We start from the raw sequence: 20,895 nt of genomic DNA, 5'->3' as shown, positions 1-20,895 counted from the left end.
TGTAATCACTTAACAATGGATATTAGCTATTAAGTAAATGATAATCAAACTACAACCCACAGACCCAGAGAGCTTAGGTAAAGAGAAGGGCTCTAGGTGGGCACACATGGATTTTCCAGTGAAGGGAAATAGAATACATATTGTGGGTAGATTGGGCTGGGTGGGGATGGGAGCAGGCAGAATCAAGTGTTGGGGGAAGGGAAGAGGGAGAGACTGTGGGGAAGACAGCTGAAATTGGGGAGGAAGAGTTCGGGAAGTGGTGTGGAAACCTAGTGTAGTGGAAACTTCCTAGACTCTATGAGGGTGACTGTAGCACAGATCCTAATTGGTCTTAAAAATAAAAACCTGGAGCCAGACTTAGGGTAAATGCTAAAAGATCAGAGAGACAAAGGAGCAAGCCATAGCCACCTCTTACCTTGCCAACTCCTCAGCCTGAAAGGGGGGGGCCCAAGCTCCTGTCTCAGCCCACCTTATATTCCTCTCTCTGCCCAGCCATATCACTTCCTGTTTCCTCTTCCCAAGGACTGGGATTAAAGGTGTGTGCCTCCCAAGTACTGGGATCAAAGGCATGAGATCCTAAGTGCTGGGATGAAAGGTATGTGCTACCACTGCCTGGCCTCTATGGTTAATTAGTGGCTAGCTCTACACTCTGATGTCCAGGCAAGCTTTATTTGTTAGGACACAAACAAAATATCACCACAAGTGACCCTAGTGAAGGACTCCTAGTAATTGAGAATATGTAGTCTGAACTGGCCATTATTATTATTATTATTATTATTATTATTATTATTATTATTATTATTTGTATCCAGGCAAAGCTTCCAGTGGTAGGACTGGGTTGCATTCAGTTGAGTTGTTGGCTGTGGAGGTCCCTTGGAGACCTCTAAACAACCCAGGTTGATACTAGGACAGAAGGTTGTTTCCTCAAAACTGATAGTGGGAGCACCATTGAATGTGGCGAGGTTGAGCTGGTGCTTGCATGGAGCCTTTGCCCCTATTTTCTAGTCTCTTTGACATGTGAAGGTACTCTGCAGGCTACCAAAAGAGAAACCTGGACACCAATCAAGCCACAAAAACCTCTACCTATAATCTATTCTTCAGTGGACATCTTACATTTTCTAAGATGTACAGGGGAAATGGTAGCACAGAACTTGTGGGAGTGGCCAACCAATATTTAGTTTAACTTGAGGCCACTCCATGAGAGGAAACCCATGCTTTATACTGCCTAGATGTCTAGGAACTAGAAGCTGGATGGCCCAGGGACCTAGGATAGAACCAAACACAACTGAAAAAAAGAAATCAATGATATGATTCCTAATGATATTCAGTTCCATGTCCTGTACTCATCAGATAGTCTTCCTCTGAAAGTATGTGGGAGTGGATGGGTATTTTTTATGGTACTCTTAAAAGTGGGATCAAGTGAATCTCTAACTCTTTTGTCTGCTCTTGGGACTCTTCCTCTTATTGGGTTTCCTTGTTCAGCCTTGATATGAGAATTGTTGCCTTGTCTTCTTGTATCTTGTTTTGTCTTGTTTGGCTGTAGTCTCTTGGAGGCCTGCTCTTTTCTGGAGAGGAAATGGAGAGAGAATGGATCTGGGGGGGGGGAGAGAGAGTGTTCTGGAAGGAGTGGAGAGAGGGGAAACTGTGGTCAGGATGTACTGTAAGAGACAAGGATCTATTTTTAATAAAAAAATTTAAATAAATTAATGAGGAAATCACTTTCTAAATGATGGTTAAAATAACAGAAAATAGGGTTCATCTAAAGTAGAAATCATGGAAAAGATGCATAGTTATAGAGGATCAAAATTTATATTACCTAATTACAAGGTTTCAGATCTTCAGAGTGAGCCCCAGACCCTAGACATTGTAGGATCTAAGATTTGGAGAATAATTAGAATGTGGAAATTATACCTGAGTCTCAATTCTTGGAGACAGAAATGTTTAAAAGGATTAGAATTATACTACAGTTTTGTCTAACTGCCTTTGGAATTGGCTGAAATTTGGCTGGGTGATCTCAAGAGAGTTAGAATTGGTGGGAGCCAGGACTTTCCCTGAGTCCCAGATACATAGAGGTATGGAGAAGGAACTTAGTTCCTTGTTAATAACCAAGGCATGCTTGTCATGGCCAGTAATGGCGTGGGGCCAGGGCCTTGGAGGAGCTTCAGTTTGGGATCTTGAGATCTAGGACACATACCCCCCAATGGCTATGGTTAGCAGTCCCAAGGCCACTGTGTAATCAGTCTATGACACATTTGAGATACTCTGTGTTTCCTTTGTGCTACGTTTATTGTTTAGTTTTCTGTTGACCTCAACTCATTATCATTATACAATGGATTTCTGCTAACTCTGCTTCATTTTTTCTTCTGCAAGCTATATAAAAAATGCCATGTTGCTTAATAAGATTGCTTGACATTAGACATAACTTGTGCAAGAGTCCCTAACCCCAATTTTTCTGTCTTCATATTTTCTGAACCCTTTGTTCTTCTTCTCAGATACTTGTCATTGATGGTATTGGTCCAGGTCAGGGTGTAGGAGTTGTTTTGTAGATATATCCATTGGGACTTTGGTCCACATTTCTGTACTTTGATTGGTTTTGGCTTTCTGTAATTGTCTTCATCAGTTGCAAAGTTACTTTGATGAAGGTGAGGACTAAGCTTCTCTGTGAGTATAACAACAAATGTTTAGAGAATAGCTAGGAACTGAACTTGTTTAGGAGAGTGGTTGTTTTAAATTCTCCTCCAAGATCCATAGCTTCACTAGCCCTGGGTAGTGTCCAGTACCAGGCATGTGTCTATTGCACTCTCTTAGAGTTATCATACAATTCTGGTGGTAGTTGTGATTCACAGGTGTCATGGCTGTGTAGGACAGTTAGTTGATTTTTCTCCTTTGTAATTTTGTATAGCAACTTCTGATACCATGGAAGCTAGTCCTGGGGGGAAGGCATTCAAGTCAATTCACAGTCACAGGGGCCTGTGAGCTCTGTGTTTGAAATGTATGGTAAGTTCAGGAACAGGGATTTACCTTCCACTTCGCAAGGACAATCAAGGCAACAGCAACAGTTTGTAAGGTTTGGGAGTCTCTTGCCCAACCCTGACCAACAACTCAAGGGAAGGCTTCTCATGCCTGGTTTGGGTGGCTTTGGCTCTTGGAGGGAGCATCATCAGGCCAGATGTGACAATTTCATTTAACTATATATGTATATTTGTACATAGACTTAAATGTATTTTTTTTAAAGATTAATAGTTAATAGGATGGTTCCTCATCACTTTTTCAAATCCTTACTGTTATTTTACCCTCCTTTCTCCTTCTGTATTTCTCAGTACTGGAAATTCTTGACAACCATTTACTAGGAGTAAGGAGTGAAGTGATATTTTATAGTACTTTGTGCATTTTTTATTGAAATTAAGACTGTAATGAGATTGACTGATATCCTTCTAATATCACTGGACAAAGTTATAAAAGAAAAAGCTAGTCAATTAAAGTCAAGGATCAAGTGTAATAACCAAGAGTTTCTCTTTGTACCCAAAAGTCTAAATAAAATCCTTTAGTTATAGGATGGACATTTCTAATGTTCAAACATATTGTCTACTTTCTGCTCAAATTTTTTGCTGGCTCATGTCTGGAAGCCTCGCCATTAAGTTGAAGAATTAGAAAAAAAAAATAAGTATTTTGTAGAGAGCCGTGCACGGCCGTGCCTCAAAGATGGCGCGGCGTCTGGTTTCTGCCTTCCCGATGGCAGATGCTCCTTATTTGGCTAAGGCTAGGATCTGGCTTGCTTCTGCACACCTGGACCTAATCTGGCTTGCTTGCATATGTCTGACCCTAGCGGCATTGTCCACGTGGCACCACGGGGTTGATTGCCCAGTGGCTATAAAGGGCGTGGGCTGACTTTCCCGAAGGGTGATTGTGAGAGTGACTGGGAGGGTGACTGTGAGAGTGACTGTGAGTGAGAATGAGAGAGACAATGGGAGAGTGAGAGTGAGTGAGAGAGAGAGAGAGAGAGAGAGAGAGAGAGAGAGAGAGAGAGAGAGAGAGAAAGAGAGAGAGAGAATGAGTGAGAGAGAAGAAGAAAATGACTTTCCCCGGGGTCAGAAGATTGTTCAAGGTTCCTGAATAAACTGCTTAGAGAAGAGCCTGGCGTCGCGTCATCCTTGCTGGTCCAGGCGGACGCGACAGTATTTGCTTCAAATGAAGAAAGGAACTTTGAAACAAATATGGTATTTTGAAACAACTAGCTGCCAACTAAAGGAAAATATTTTCTGAGCATTTTATCTGACTTTGGAGGGTATAAATATTCTAATATTGGCCGCTCCAGGCTTCTAGTGCTCAGGTGGGACTGTGAGTTGCAAGGAAATGCCACAGGCAACTACAGAATCATGAAAGGACAGAATTGCTCATAGGAGTGTTGACATTGTCCTTCCCCTCACACCCTCAGTTCGCCATCAAGGTTCAACAGCACTTACAGCTGAAAGACCTATAAGGATAAGATGCGATTTATCAAGGAATTTCTAGGAAAACCTAAAAGCAACAGAGGAAACCAAGACAGGGAAACAAGAGAAACTAATCGTCTTGCATTTCTTTGATAGAAAAATAAAATAAAAAATATAGCCTAATCAGCATGAGCTAATATCTAGCAATCAGACAATACGAAATACAGATGAGAATGTAGATCAACTGGAACTTTTATTCATAACGTATTGTAATCTGTGATGGTGCAAATCCATTTGCAAAATGGTTTGTCAATTTCTTATACATGTGAACTATGTAATAATACAGTCCAAACTTAATACACAGAGATGTTAAAACAAATCTAACAAAAACTGTTTCCATAAAATCTTGAGCATGGGTGTTTATAGCTGGTTTCTTTTCCAAAAAAGTGGACAGTATGCTATACCCACAGGATATTGTTTAGTAATGAAAAAGAGTCATCCAGCCACCAAAAAGCAAGAAACAGTTTGAATTAGTCGAAGAAGCCAATATTGGAAAGTTACACACTCTTTGACTCCAACTAAAGAACATTTTGAATCAAGTAAATCTACAGCGAGTATAAGGACCACTGGTTGCTAGCCACTCAGGAAAGGGGAAACAGGCTTTGTGGGGTGAGGGAAAGGAATTTTTGAAATGCTGAAAGTGTTGTGGGAGCTTCTATAATAGTGGATTATATTATGGCATTATTCAATTATTATTATATATGAAATTTAAAGTATGTTGCAAATTTTAGTTAAAAGTAATACACAATATTTGCTCTTTTGTACTACAGTATCGCAATATGCCAAAGGCAAGGAGGAAACTATGTAAGAGCTATGTGAGCCTTTGCCCTTTTATCTGCTCAGTCTGTTGAATTAGTATGCAAAATATCTCATACCACTAACAATAATATCATTTGTAAAGCAAATTCCAAGATCCTTAAATGAGAAAGTTTTATGACAGAAAGAAAAAGGAAAAGCTCACTAGTCACAAATAAGAGAAAACGATGGTCTTGGCAACATTTTCTGCATTGATTCATGCCTGCCTTACAGTTTCTTTCAGTATTTTGGAATATAATATGAGAATGCCATCTGAAAAATTCTAGGGATAAAGACAAATATAAAGACAAATATTAAAAATAATAGTATTTTGCTGGGCGGTGGTGGCGCACGCCTTTAATCCCAGCACTCGGGAGGCAGAGGCAGGCGGATCTCTGTGAGTTCGAGGCCAGCCTGTGCTACCAAGTGAGTCCCAGGAAAGGCACAAAGCTACACAGAGAAACCCTGTCTCAAAAAACCAAAAAAAAAAAATAGTATTTTTTTCTAAGATATTTTTCTTGTTTAAAGATACAAAGGAGAAAAGTTCAGAATTGATTCAACATTTTGTACTCTTCTTGTACCCATCATTCATTGATAAGCATCAAGTTTCAAGGCTACTTTTACTATTGGTTTACTGATTTAATTTCAGGAGGTTAAGTTTTTCAGAAACTACTGTACTTACTGTGTAGATATTATTTACTTATAGACTGGTTAGGATTGCTTCCATCAACTTTTATAAAAGAAATTAGGAACTTTCATTCAAGAATTACTTACCCAATGCTTATTCTACTGGATACAGGGCAGTATCTAATTGCAGAGTATGACCCTGCTTCTGAGTTAGGTGTGGTTTAATAATGAAGCTTGATTGTGACATAGTTGAGTAGATCCTAGCTAAAAGTAAATGTAAGACTTGAAGTCATTTGAGAGATATCTAAGTTTTAATATCTCTCAAACGAGGGCAACTTAATTTGAAAATGCATTTACCTTGCGGTACTGGTGGAGCTGAAGTGTAGGAACAACTGACAATCTCCTTCCCTAGATCTAAAGCAGATTCACACAAAAATGAAGCACTATTGGAGTCCACAGCCCTGGGGACATTTTGTCCTGCTTAATTACAGCAATGACAGTGACTTTTGTCTGGAACCTGAGTGCTATACAACTTGGATTTGGAAGAGAGTGGACTAGGGCTTCCCCAAAAGTTACCCCAAAGGGAGTGCTGTTTATTAAATTTATTTTTTCTAGAAGTGTATTTATTCTTCTATATTATAGGCTGTTTTAGAATTACAGGCAACACTTGTTTTCTGAGATTATAATGTAGTTATGACATTCCTCCATCCCTTTCCTCCCTCCAAACACTCCTGTATATACCTACCCCTTTCAAATTCATGACCTCTAATTGCTATTGTATGGATATATGTATATCTATCTATCTATCTATCTATCTATCTATCTATCTATCTATCTATCTATCTATCTATCTATCTCTATATCTATCTCTATATCTATCTCTATATCTATCTCTATATCTATCTCTATATCTATCTCTATATCTATCTATCTATCTATCTATCTATCTATCTATCTATCTATCTATCTATCTATATTCCCAACATAATCTTTCAGTATGTATAATGTTGTTTTTATGTATGTTTTCAGGGCTGTCCATTTGGCATTGGTCCACCAACTGGCATTCTCTTTCCTGTGGAGGACCACCTCTTCTACTTCCAGAATCTTAAGTTGTATAGGCAATAGTTTTAAAAAGAATGTACTTCTCCATTGTCTTGTTAGGACATGGTTAAGATCTACAAAGCTTTCTTTTGCTGGTCTCTTGCTCCACAGTCATAACTATTTATGTTCTTCCTTTTTAGCTTTTTCTTATTACTTATTTAAGCTTATTGTTTGCAATAACCGCTTTACCTTTATTGTTTATTCAGCAGCGAGTAAAAGATTTTCTCACTCCACACTAGCTCCTGTTTTCCTCCAGGCCTCCTCTCATCTCCTTGTTCACTTTTTCTCACTCCTGTATAAATGGGCAATTTAATGAAAGATATAATTAGGATAATTTAAGATTTACATATGAGTGGGGGAGCAGGAGTAGAGGCCATCTGAGTGAATGAACCTTACCAGATGATTAAATACCACTGCAGGTATTTCTCTCAATCCATTGCATTGTAGCCCAGCCCTACAAGTTAGTCTCTGCCTGCTTCTCTGGCTGTTAGAACAAAAGCTCACAAGAAACCTTCCAAGTGGTCAAACAGTTCTCATTTTTTTTTTCAGCTTAAAACTTGAGCTGCCATTTGAAGAGAACTAAACCAGATCATTTCATTTCTTTCACGGGATCATCTGGACAGGTTGTACTTCTTATTTTTGATATTAATAGATTTTAAATATTGAAAATAAAAAAATTTGTGTCATTTACTATGTTGTTAAAAATACAGGGGCGATAAAATCTGTATTGATACTATGCCTAATTGATAACATGAATCATTTAAAGCCTCTTAAAATTGTCACAAAAATATTTTTTAGATATGCTTTGATATCTAAAGATTTTCAAATAAAATTTAAGTATCATAGATACCTGGAAAGTACTGAATGCAATTTCTATAAAGGATCTTGAAAATATCTTCTTAGGTAAACAACTTAAACAATACAGCAAAAGTGTAGGTTTATTGATAAATCATTCATGTATATTTAATTTGCAAGCTGCTGTTCATTTTTGATAGAATTTTTGATTGTGGAAGCTAGCCAATCAAAAATACAGTCTAATAACTAGATTAATAAACCTTTCTCAGAGTCTCCTTTGTGTCACATGCTGTGGTAGAAATATATACAAAAAGACAGCTTCTACGTTCGGCTACTTTACTCAAATCCAGACGAAAACTGAGAGCCAAAATCCTCAGCTTTCCTCATAGTAAGAAGGGGCGGCAGTCACACAGAGAAGGGCAGTTGGGTAAAGTTCAGGTTGGGAGGTATGAGAGGAAATGCTGTCATTTTAAACAATTTATGCTACTGTTTCTCTACAACTGGTGCCTATTACCCTCGGGAAATAATGTCGACAATTTCTGACTGAAATACACATGTTAAGGGAAAACACACATGTAGTGAGTGAGTGAATCTGTGTGTTATAGTTTGAGTCAATATATGAAAATAATGAGGGTAGGAAAGAGGCCTTTTGATGGTGGTGCTTTACCTATGAGACTAAGTTGATTACAAAGTGACAGCTTCATGTCAGGCTCCTGCTTAGTGGTGGGTTAGCCACTTCCAACTAAAGGCAAACCAATTCTTAGAAATGTGGCTCAACCCACAAAATCCAATTCACCCGAATAAACAAATGAATAAGGTAAGTGTTGACTATTATAGGTCTTTTTAAAAATGGACATTTCTTTCTTGTAAATGCCTATTTTCAGTAAGCCAGTAGACAATTCTGAAAATAACTTGATGGCTAATTTCTGTTTGGGGAATAGAAATAATATTTTCAAATTGTTAAGTCTAGGTGCCTCATACACTTTTCAAAGTTGCAATTGCAGGGACTGGGGTTTTTTTTCCCTTTGGGAAGAATAGACATGACTAATACTATTTTGTGGATTCATAACACATAGAAATTGTTCTCTGAATAACAACAAACAAATGACCTTGTCTGCCATCTAGAGATGTATTGAAATGAATAGCATCTTGGGTAGGTTGTCTTAGAGACATTCAGAGAATAAATGCCAGAAAACACAACACTGGTTATTAAAGTGAGGAAACAAAGTATTAATTATTAATTTTTCTAGGATCTTTGAATTTATAAAGTATGTCCTTGAAAATTGTTAACGGCACATTAAATAATAATGTGCTTTCCATGGCTGAACGATTGTGTTACCATGCCATTTACCTTGACCCACTGAAGCATCTCCCAGCACATAGTTTAAAATTTTGACCAGGGAGTGAATGAGAACAATTCTGCTGAGGCTTGTCACTTTGGAGCAAATCATTCATTAAGAAGGTCAATTGTTTTTGAGAGTTAGAAAAATAAAATCAAGGTCAGTGACTCCAACGGGCTTTTCTATAACCTCAGCATTCCCTATTTCAGGCATAAGTTTTGCAGCATCTTAATTTTACTTCCCTTTAAATACATTTATCAAACATTTGAAAGCCTTTCATTCAATGACATATATTTAGGAATAGATTTGGTTTAGATACTGGACAGTATCTTAATAAATGCAGTCCATCTTTATTATTTAATGCAGATACAATGAACTCTCTGTTGAAATATGGTTGCATTTTAAGACTTCTTAGTCTTTCCATATGCATCATCAATTTTGACAAAATTGAAAATTATTTTTCCATTCATCATAGAATCTTATATGTTTATATAAATATAAATATAAATATAGATATATCCCCTACATTATTATATAGCATTTAAATTATACTCTCCTCTGTCTTGCATAGTTTTACCTGTTTATATTAAAGTTAAATGACTTATGTTTCTAATAGGAGTAGAAAGTACTTAAACACTAAGAATATATACATATCTATATACATATGCTTTTTCCATTTTTTAATTGAATACAGATTCTTTTCTCATACACTATTATCCTGACTATAGTTTCCCCTCCCTGTACTAATATTAAGCACGCTTTCACCCATGTAGCAGGTAAGGAGCAGACATTTAACTGGCTTTTATATACATAGTTATTTTTAATGTGAAAACATTGCAAAGTGCATAAAAATTGTAAAACATCTCTTTTTTCCCCCCAGCAACCACTTTGAGATGGGGACTTCAAGACCTGGGGATTGTGAAGTCTTTGTTGAGTTCCGTGGAGTTCTAATGGATAAACGGTTCACCAAATATTGGGATGATGTTGAAACATTCTTGGCAAGGCCAGATGATATTGTCATTGCTACTTATCCTAAATCTGGTAAGTGTCCTTGCTACGAACGGATGTTGTTTTGACATATAAAAATTATAAATAAACCTACTTTGAATCATCAGTATTAAAGTGTTTACTTGACTGAAACTCATTTTTCATATTAAGGACAGTTGTATTAATTTTGGTTTCAAAATAGTAATAAATTGCACATTATCAACTCTATTCCACAATCTCAATTTCCAAGGACACTATTAGTAACCCCATTAAGTCACTGATAAATGGAAATTATTGATCATGCAGTTATCTTATTTAATACAGATGAGTCATTTTGAGACATGCATTGCATAATGAATATTTAAAACTGCTGCATTTATATTATAGCTGTGTATGTGGATTATAAACTCTTTCAAAGGTAATCAAAAACTCTCTTTTAGGCAACCACCTCCTTTTCATTGTATATACTCAAAAACTTTAATTTCATTATATATATTCACAGATGCAATTCCTTTTTTCTGAGGTTATCTCTACTGCTATAAGTAGTTCTAGAGTCTTAAAGTTGTATACTTTAAAAGCCAGAGAAGCCCAATCTTGTATTCTCTGTTTGCTTATTAACATTTGACACTTAAAAATGAATCAGTTATCTATTTATGACCATATGACCTTATAATTCCAATACTTAGGAAATATGAGAATCATGAGTTTGAGACCAGCCATAGCTACACTGAGGGACTCTGTCTCAATGAAACAGAATCTCTCTCACACACACACACACACACACACACACACACACACACACACACAATTATATATATTTCAAGTGTACACACTGTGAGAGAGACCCACTATGTCTTGGGCAACACTTCCCTGGAACTATTCTTTTATTTCTCTTCTTGGCTCAGCTAAATGGCAGCACTGACATCTGAAGAAAGCACACGGCAATGCTGGCTTCAACCCTTGTTTATATTTATCCAAAACTGTTGATGTAACCAACCTTCTTATTAAATAAGAAACACAGAACCAATGCAAAGAAGAAAGCCAAGAGGTCAGAGCTAAGAGCTAAAACCTTACCCTTCCTCCTGCAGTGGTCCTACCTCTCCGAACCAGAGCTACCCCTGTGTTAAAGTCTTTATATAGAGTTCCTGTTCTGCCTTCTCATTGGTTATAAACCCAACCTCATGACCGCCTCGTCATGGCCTGTCTGTATAGGCCTCCAGATTTTCCATGATTGGTATTGAGATTAAAGGCATGTGTATCCAATAATGGCTGTATCCCTGAACATACAGAGACTTACCCAGCTCTGCCTACCAAGTGCTGGGATTACAAGCGTACGCCACCACTGCCCTGCTTTCCCTATGGCTTGCTAATAGCTCTGACCCCCAGGCAACTTTATTTATTAACATACAAATAACATTTTAATACAAATAAAATATCACCATATTTCCCCTTTTCTATTTTAATAAAAAGAAAAAAAAGAAAAAGCTTATAACTAACATAAGAAAAACTATATACAAAAGTACAATAACTATATACAATATATACAAGTAATAAATACCTAAACAGGCCGGGCGGTGGTGGTGCACGCCTTTAATCCCAGCACTCGGGAGGCAGAGCCAGGCGGATCTCTGTGAGTTCGAGGCCAGCCTGGTCTACCAAGTGAGTTCCAGGAAAGGCGCAAAGCTACACAGAGAAATCCTGTCTCGAAAAACCAAAAAAAATAAAAAAATAAAAAAAAAAATACCTAAACAATGTCTAGTTCATTTGTATTTGACAAATTCAGAGAAAATAATTCCATTATCTATTCTACTGTATCTAATTCACTTTCTATCCTAATTAATCTTCAACTATAACTAATTAATCTTCAACTCCTGCAGAGACCCAAGAAGGAAATAATATTAGCTAACAAAAAAATAAAAACAGGAAGTATATGCAAGCAACTTCCAAAAAATTATGAGTTGACAGAAACAGCCAGCTGCCTGGACAATCATCTGAGGTTTCTCCGCAGTGTTGGGGCATCATCTTCAGCCTATAGGCTTAGCGTATCTGACAAAATCATTTGTGAAATAGAATGTACACAAGGTCAACAGTTCAACCTCACATTCCAGAAATACCTGAATTCCACTAGTGTCATGTCATGATTCAGGATTTTAAATTCTGGAAATTGTTGATGTTTTTTGAATTCAGCTGTCCATTCTTCTTGGCTATGTGTGTATGTGGCTTCATTGCAGCATCCTGTTCTTCTCCACATCCCTCTATTAAATGCCATTCTACTTTTGAGAGGTGTGAGCTTAATTACTCTTCAAGAATAACTGTTTCAAATACCTTCCCATTGCACATCAGAAGCCATCGGCCCACTGCCTGTTAAGCTGCCTTCAAAGAAAAGGGCACTGTACCTTTCCTGGATTGCGAAGGCCACTTCAGGGATGGTGCCATATTGTTCTGGCCTCAGAAGATGCCTTTTGATAAAGCCATAACCACACTTGTTTTGACAAGAATCAGCAGTCCTTTGTTTCGTGTCCTGTCTGTCCTGTTTGTCAGCAGTTGATTCAAAAATACTTTGTTGTCCAGTGGCTAACTTTTGCCACAATGAAAGTTAACTCCAATTGCAGTTTTTTCAATGCCTATATTTTCTCTGAAGTAGATTGGTACTGCCAGGAGCCGACATGTCTCATAGTCATAACAAAAAAGCAAAAATTTTCTAAGTTATTAAAACATTTTAAATGCCATATTCTGTAGATCTCTGAAGGGTTTGAAGATAACCTGTCTATCTAAAATATATCTACTCAATCTTGAAAACATACCTAATATAACTACAAGTTCTATTATAATGTCTAACTACTAACTTTCATTTCTTTATATCCTAATAGTTGGTAATAACAACATTCAAGGATCAGAAAACTGCACTGCATTGTTAAATGAATGGTACAATTAAAAATATACATATAGCATTTTCTAACAATATCAATTTCAATATATATAATTTGTATACAATATAAAACAATCCAATCCAATGTAAAGTATTTACATTTTTCTTTTCTTTTCTTTCTTTTCTTTTTTTAAATAAGAACCTTAAATCTAATCTCCTTTGCTTAGCCCTTTTCCTCACCCTTGACAACAACTTGTAACCAACCCCCCTAATCAATGAAAATTAACCCAGACCCAAAACCCATTAAAAGACCAAAAATAAACCACCCATCCCACATCACCTCTTTGGGAATGTGGGTGTCGTATTCTTGAAATTGCTTCCTGCTGGGTATGGGAGAAGGTTTCTTTATCCTGAAAGAAAAATTTTAGATTAATTGTCAAATTCTAGGAAAGGTAAATATATCCTTCATTATCCAGTCTGTGTATAATGCCAAAGTTCAGGGTTTATCTCAAATCCTTATTCAAGTAGTCTTTGAGACTGGATCATATCAGCTAGTTCTCTCAAAATTGCTCTGAGCACTTTGTAGTTCAAAGCTGATCTGTAGATGATGTTTGTCAGCTTAGTGATGTTATTATTGTCCACGTGGAATTGTTGTTGTTGTGGGGCCCCATCTTCTTCCTGGATACTTCAGTTGATGTTAGGCCTGACCGTGATTTCCTGCAAAAAACTGATAAGAGACTCGAACACAAAGACTATATATGAGGCTTTTTAGAATTAGTTAGCACTCTATATGACCATTTGTATCTTAACAAAGTTTAAAATGTATATATATCTATATATATTAATCTTGTAAATTTTGATATAAAATTCATACTTTAAGAAAAGTTTAAAGAATCAGAATAGAATCAAAGAGTTGAGATTAGTAATAGAATAGTCCCTTAATTAATTTGGCTTTTCTCCTGTCCCATAGCAGAAGATGGCTCTTTTATTCTGGCATGATACAGGGAGTTTGCATTTTCCTTTTAACAACATGCTTGAGTTTAAAGAAGGAGAGAGCCATTCTCCAACTCCGAAGTCAGCTTTAAATTTTAATTGAACTGAGACTATTAGAAGTTAATAGTGTTAAATCTTTAAAGAAAAGCAGAAACAAACATTTAGGAAGACATAAAATTTTTTAGATAACATACCCATATGCCATTTCACTCTGTTTCTTAGGATAGACGATTTGTCCCTTTTCTTCAGTTGTCTCATTTGTCTAGTGTTATTCAAATTCCTCAACCTTCATTCTCCTAAAAGACAAAAACAAAAACCTTTCCCCAAGGTTTTTTTGGGATGTTTCTTTTTGGTAAGTTATTATCTGATTAAATGAAAAGCCATGTGTTACTGGTTAGTTTAAATTGGATGTTCATGATAGTTGATGAACTATCACCTCCTCTAATTAAGAGGTCTCTCTTGTTCAAATTGAACCTTTATGAATTTTGATGGTACCCACAGCTTATCTTCTTCTGTAGAAATAAAAGCAAAACCTCGTCCCCAATGTAACACATATCCTGGTTTCCATTCTGAGGTCAGCACATCCTTAAAGTATATAGGTTGATTTAATTCTGTAGTTTTTTTCTATTATCCAATGTCTCTCTGCAGCTGTTGTTCCTTTCTCATTGGCATTGAGAAAATTCAAAGTTAATAGAGCATTATGTAGTCTATTTCTGGGGTTTTTTGTTACTCCTTTTTGTTTATTTAGCATATCCTTTAGAGTTCTGTTTGATCTTTCTATAACTGCTTGACCTGTAGGATTATGTGGTATACCTGTAATATAATTTATATTATAATAAGCAAAAAACTGTTTTATTTTAACAGAGACATATGATGGAGCATTATCAGTTTTGATTTGTGCAGGTATACCCATAATGGCCATAACTTCTAGCAAATGAGTGATTACAGAATCAGCTTTTTCAGAACTCAAAGCAGTTGCCCATTGAAATCCTGAATAAGTATCGATAGTATGGTGTACATATTTCAATTTTCCAAATTCTGCAAAGTGAAACACGTCCATCTGCCAGATTTCATTCCTCTGAGTACCCTTTGGGTTACATCCTGCTGGTAATGGCATTTGATTGTAGAAGGAACAAGTAGGACATTTCTTTACTATTTTTTTGGCTTGTTGCCAGGTTATGGAAAAATCCTTTTTTAAACCTTTACTATTGACATGATGTTTTTTTATGAAATTCTGAGGCCTCCAGCACATTTCCTATCAATAATTTATCAATCTCATTATTGCCTTGTGCTAGAGGGCCTGGCAGACCAGTATGGGATCGGATGTGAGTAATATATAAAGGATGACTCCTTTTTCTGATTGTATCTTGTAATTGAATAAATAGTGAAGTTAATTCTGAAGCATCGTGGATAAATTCTGCAGTCTCAATATGTAACACTACTCTTTCAGCATACTGAGAGTTAGTTACTACATTGAGAGGTTCTGAAAAATCCATTAATACCAACAGAATAGCATACAATTCTGATTTTTGAACTGAATTATAAGGACTTTGAACCACTTTACTTAAATTTTCTGATTTGTAACCTGCCTTTCCTTGTTTGTTGGCATCTGTATAAAATGTACGAACTCCAGATATGGGTTTTTTCCTCACAATTCAAGGCAAGATCCAATCAGCTCTCTTTATAAGATCAATTCTATTGCTTTTGGGATATTTGCTGTTAATTTCTCCCAAAAAATTACTACAAGCTTTTTGCCAAGCTTCATTTTCTATCCATAATTTTTCAATGTCCTCCTTAGTTAAAGGTACAATTTCTGCTGGGTGTATTCCAGTTAATAGACGAAGTCTCAATTTTCCTTTCCAAATCAAGTCAGAGATTTTTTCCACATAAGTTTTTAATTTTTTATTTGGTTTATTTGGTAAAAATATCCATTCCAATATAACATCTTCCTTTTGCATTAATATTCCTGTTGGGGAATGCCTAAAAGGTAAAATAACCAAAATGCAATCTAGCTTTGGATCAATACGATCTACGTGCCCTTCATGTACTTTCTTTTCTACCAAGGCCAATTCTTTCTCAGCTTCAAGTGATAATTCTCTTGGACTATTTAAGTCCTTGTCACCTTCTAAGGTTTCAAACAAATTGTTCAGTTCATCATTTTTTTACCCCAACAATAGTTCTTAGAAGAGAAATGTCTCCAAATAATCTTTGAAAGTCATTAAGAGTCTGTAGTCGGTCTCTCCTAATTTGCACCTTTTGAGGTCTAATTTTTTGAAGTTCTATTTATATCCTAAATAATTAATAGAATCTCCTCTTTGTAACTTTTCAGGAGCAATTTGTAATCCCCAGCAAGGCAAAATTTTCTTTACCTCTTCAAACATTCTTTCTAAAGTATCTGCATTTGAGTCAGCTAAAAAATATCATCCATATAATGATAAATTATAGATTTAGGAAATTTTTTACGTACCACTTCTAATGGCTGTTGTACAAAATATTGGTACAAAGTTGGGCTATTCAACATTCCCTGTGGGAGAATCCTCCATTGAAATCTTTTAACCGGTTGAGAATTATTATAAGTAGGCACCGTGAAAGCAAATCTTTCTCTGTCTTTTTCTTGTAAGGGTATTGAAAAGAAACAGTCTTTCAAATAAATAACTATGAGAGGCCATCCTTTTGGTAACAGAGTAGGCAAAGGAATTCCAGATTCTAGAGAGCCCACTGGCTGAATTACTTTGTTAATTGTTCTAAGGTCTGTTACCATTCTCCATTTACCAGATTTCTTTTTAACAACAAATACAGGAGAATTCCAAGGGCTGGTTGATTCTTCAAAATGATGAGCATTTAACTGTTCTTCTACCAGCTCTTCTAAAGCCTGGAGTTTCTCTGTTGTTAAAGGCCATTGCTGAACCCATACAGGCTTGTCTGTTGACCATTTTAAAGGTAGAGCTCTTGGTGTTTTTGGAAGATTATCAGTTGTTGTGCCCTGTTCTTGTATGATATGGATGGCTGGTGAGCACTCATTAGAATAATATCTTTTAATATTTCTCTCAGAAACATGTACTAATTTATGATTTGTTTCTGATATTGGAGAGATATTAATCTGAGTATTCCATTGTTGTAACAAGTCTCGACCCCACAGGTTCATAGCTGTTAGCCATATATGGTTTTAATTTCCCTTTTTGTCTTTCTGGACCTATACATTCAAGCCATCTTGCACTTTGTTTCACTCGAGATAATGTCCCAATTCCTAACAGTTGAATGTTTACCTCCTGAAGAAGCCAAGTTGGATGCCAAAGTTCTGGTGCAATTATGGTAATGTCCGCACCTGTGTCTACCAGACCAGACAACAAAACACCATTTATTTTTATTGTTAGTAGAAGTTTGCCAAAAAATTTTCTTTATGTTTTTTTCCTGAATTTCCTATTTTCTCTGTTTCACCACCTCGACCAACATGATTTATTCCAATAGACATTTGGTTATTTAGTTGCTTTGAGTAGGGGTTTCCTCTACAACTGCAGGAAAGGTTTGAACTGGATTTACTGTGGGGGCCTGCCTGAGGCCCCTCTGGGAGTTTCCCGAAGCTCGAGGCAGAGGATTACCCTGTCTGTCCCTTGTTGATCTACATTCATTGGTCCAGTGTTTTCCCTTACCACACCTTCTGCATACTCCAGAAGGAAGGGGCATTCTGTTGCCAGTGTTCCTTGAAGAAACATTATTTCTAGGAATGACCTGTTTACAATCCCTTTTCAGATGTCCTTGCTTTCCACATCCAAAACATCTAACATTTCTCAAACCTTTTGAAATTGCTTTTCCTACCCACATATCATCATGGTCATAAGCCTCAACATTAACTGTGTCTCTAATCCAGTCTTCCAAAGGTGCATATCTTGCCTTTAACGGCCTGATTATTCTTTTGCATGCTGCATTCGCATTCTCAAAGGCCAAAGATTCAATTATTATCTGACTCGCCTCTGAATTCGGGACCATTTTCTGTACTGCTGAAGTCAATCTTTGTAAGAAATCTGTGAAAGATTCTTTTGGGCCCTGTATAACCTTTGTAAATGACTCAGTTTTTTTCCTGGTTCTTCAACTCTGTCCCATGCATTCAAAGCTGCCGTTCGACATAGAACTAGGGTTTGGACATCATATAAACATTGTGTTTGTACTGAAGCATATTGGCCTTCTCCAATAAGCTGATCCTGGCAGACTTGTATTCCGTTATCCCTCCATTGTTTTTCTATATTTTTAGCCTCATTATTGAACCACATTTTCCACTGAAGATTTTGTCCAGGTTCAAGAACAGCCTGTGTCAATTCCCGCCAGTCCTTTGGTATAATCCTATTACAAGTTGACCAGGTGTTTAACATTCGCTTTACATATGGGGAGTGCATGCCATAAGATGCTCTTGCCTCCTTAAATCTTCATAAGTCTAACATTTTAACTGGAACCCAAGTATTTTGTTCATTCTCTTCCTCAGGTAGCTGCTGTATGGCTACCGGATAAATTAAGGGTGATTGTGTGAAAATTGGCTTTCTTTCTGTAACCTTGTGATCCAATTTTGAAACAACTTCACTGTTTATTTCTTCTGTCTGAATTTGAATTTCTCTATAATTCATTTGTACCAGTTTAACAAGTTTTTCTAAGACTGTTATCCTGGCACTTAAATTGACTATCTTTTTAAATAGTAAAATGAAGATAAGAAAAGTAATAAACTGAATAATTTGATCAATATTAATCTTCTCATATAGTTGTTCCATTGTCAGAGTGCCTAAAATTTCAAACAAAGCCCAATTTTCTTCCAATGTACACATAAAGCCCATTTTTTTTAATGTAGAAAAAATTCTCTTTTAAATAGATATGTTAATTGACTTACCAAGTCTGGGTAGAACAGTAGAATCCAAGGGAATTTCAAAACAGCCTCCTGGTGTTCAAGGTGTGAATCCAGAGAGAGAAAGAGAGAGAGAGAGAGAGAGAGAGAGAGAGAGAGAGAGAGAGAGAGAGAGAGAGAAAGCGTAACCACTTGAGCCGAGTCAAGCCTTGGCTTTACAGGCAGGGGCCCTGTTAGGCAGGGCAGGCCTGAGTTGTTTGTAGCAGTTGCAAGTAGCTCCAGCTGCGGGTCAGTCAGGCCTGGGCCCAAGCTAGGGAGCCGGGCCGCCCAGGCCAGAAAACGGACCTGCCGCCAAGCCAAGCCAAGTGGTTTTTAATGGATTCTTGTCACGTTGGGCACCAAATGTTGATGTAACCAACCTTCTTATTAAATAAGAAACACAGAACCAATGCAAAGAAGAAAGCCAAGAGTTCAGAGCTAAGAGCTAAAACCTTACCCTTCCTCCTGCAGTGGTCCTACCTCTCCAAACCAGAGCTACCCCTGTGTTAAAGTCTTTATATAGAGTTCCTGTTCTGCCTTCCCATTGGTTGTAAACCCAACCACATGACTGCCTCATCATGGCCTGTCTGTATAGCCCTCCAGGTTTTCCATGATTGGTCGCCACCACTGCCCTGCTTTCCTATGGCTTGCTAATAGCTCTGATCCCCGGGGAACTTTATTTATTAACATACAAATAACATTTTAATACAAATAAAATATCACCATACACAACTATCCATCAAAATGTTTCGCCTGCTTATTCTAGTAGTTATTCCTCACAATTGTCATCTTACTGGATATCTCATCTTCTTTGCACCACTGTATTTACTCTATCAATAGATTTCTTTACAAATACCTTTTTATGATATTGCTTTATAACTTTGATACTCCCCAAAATAAATAACTATTTTTTCCCCAACATTACACAATTCTTAGATGCCCCTTGCTGAAAAAGGGGTCTGTGCTGCTGCCTCAAGGGGTCTTCCCTATCTTATACAAATGGTGAAATCATGCTGGCAATTATGAAGCCTAAGCTCAATGGTTTTCGCTTCATAAGGGAACTTCATTGTTTATAAGATACATTTTTTATTTTATGCATATCAGGGTTTTACCTGCATATATGAATACTTGTTTAATGTCCACAGGGAAAACACAGAATAAGATGTTGGTTTCCTTAGAAGTGGGGTGATGGATACTTTGAGCTGTCATGCTGGTGTTGGAAGCCAAAATCGGGTCCTCTGGTTGGGCAACAAGTGCTCGTAACCATTGCTCTGGCCTCATGGGGGACCTTCTCTTTGAACATCCTAGAATCAGGAGCAGTGGCAGAAGCACACAGCATATGTGGTTTCTTCATACATCTTGAAGCTCTCTATTCTTATCTGCATTACAACATCTTAAGAAAGAAAACTGTACTTTGTTATTACCAATTTTCTTTTTTCTTTTTCTGATTATCATCAAAGGTCAGAAAGCTAATTCATACTTTTCTGTATTCTCTGGATAAGGCCTCAGTGTAGGCACAAAGATACCAGTAAAGTCTGTAGCAGAAAATATGCTTGTATGTGTTGCTCATGCTTCACTTTTTATTCATGTCTCCTTACTTCTTATTCATAACAATTGAAGTTATCAGTGCTATTAATTTTCATAATATCACAGTTCATCATGGAAAGGCCTGGACACACTGACCAGTTATTATTCATGACAATATATATCCATATTTGTTGAAGATATTTAGGGTAGTGTAAATTTAAATATTCAAGAAAACATTGTTTGAATTTGGATGACATCAAACACTATTAAAATCGTACTGTTATCATCCATACAGGGCCATTAGTGAATAAGGTATATTTAATTTTCACAGGTACCACGTGGGTCAGTGAAATTGTATATATGATCTATAAAGAAGGCAATGTGGAAAAATGCAAGGAGGATGCAATTTTTAATAGAGTGCCTTACCTGGAATGCAGAAATGAAGAGTTAATAAGTGGTAATTAATTTAAATTAATTTTAAAGATGCATGCACACATTTTAATA

At 36.8% G+C, this 20,895-nt stretch overlaps 1 protein-coding gene across 1 annotated transcript in view; it reads left to right on the top strand.

Moving 5' to 3' along the window:
* The window catches only part of Sult1e1 (sulfotransferase family 1E member 1), a 56,210-nt gene that overhangs the window by 22,936 nt on the left and 12,379 nt on the right, over positions 1-20,895 (top strand). Inside the window, exons 3-5 of the mRNA XM_059274619.1 lie at positions 7,563-7,636; positions 10,029-10,189; positions 20,723-20,848. Coding sequence (XP_059130602.1) covers positions 10,042-10,189; positions 20,723-20,848 — 274 coding nt within the window. The 5' untranslated portion in view covers positions 7,563-7,636; positions 10,029-10,041. The remainder of the gene's footprint in view (positions 1-7,562; positions 7,637-10,028; positions 10,190-20,722; positions 20,849-20,895) is intronic.

This window comes from Peromyscus eremicus, chromosome 10 (assembly GCF_949786415.1).
Source record: "Peromyscus eremicus chromosome 10, PerEre_H2_v1, whole genome shotgun sequence".
In the NCBI taxonomy this organism is placed as follows: domain Eukaryota; kingdom Metazoa; phylum Chordata; class Mammalia; order Rodentia; family Cricetidae; genus Peromyscus; species Peromyscus eremicus.
The sequence above is the reverse complement of the archived record's forward strand: the minus strand, read 5'-3'. Positions and strand labels throughout refer to the sequence as shown.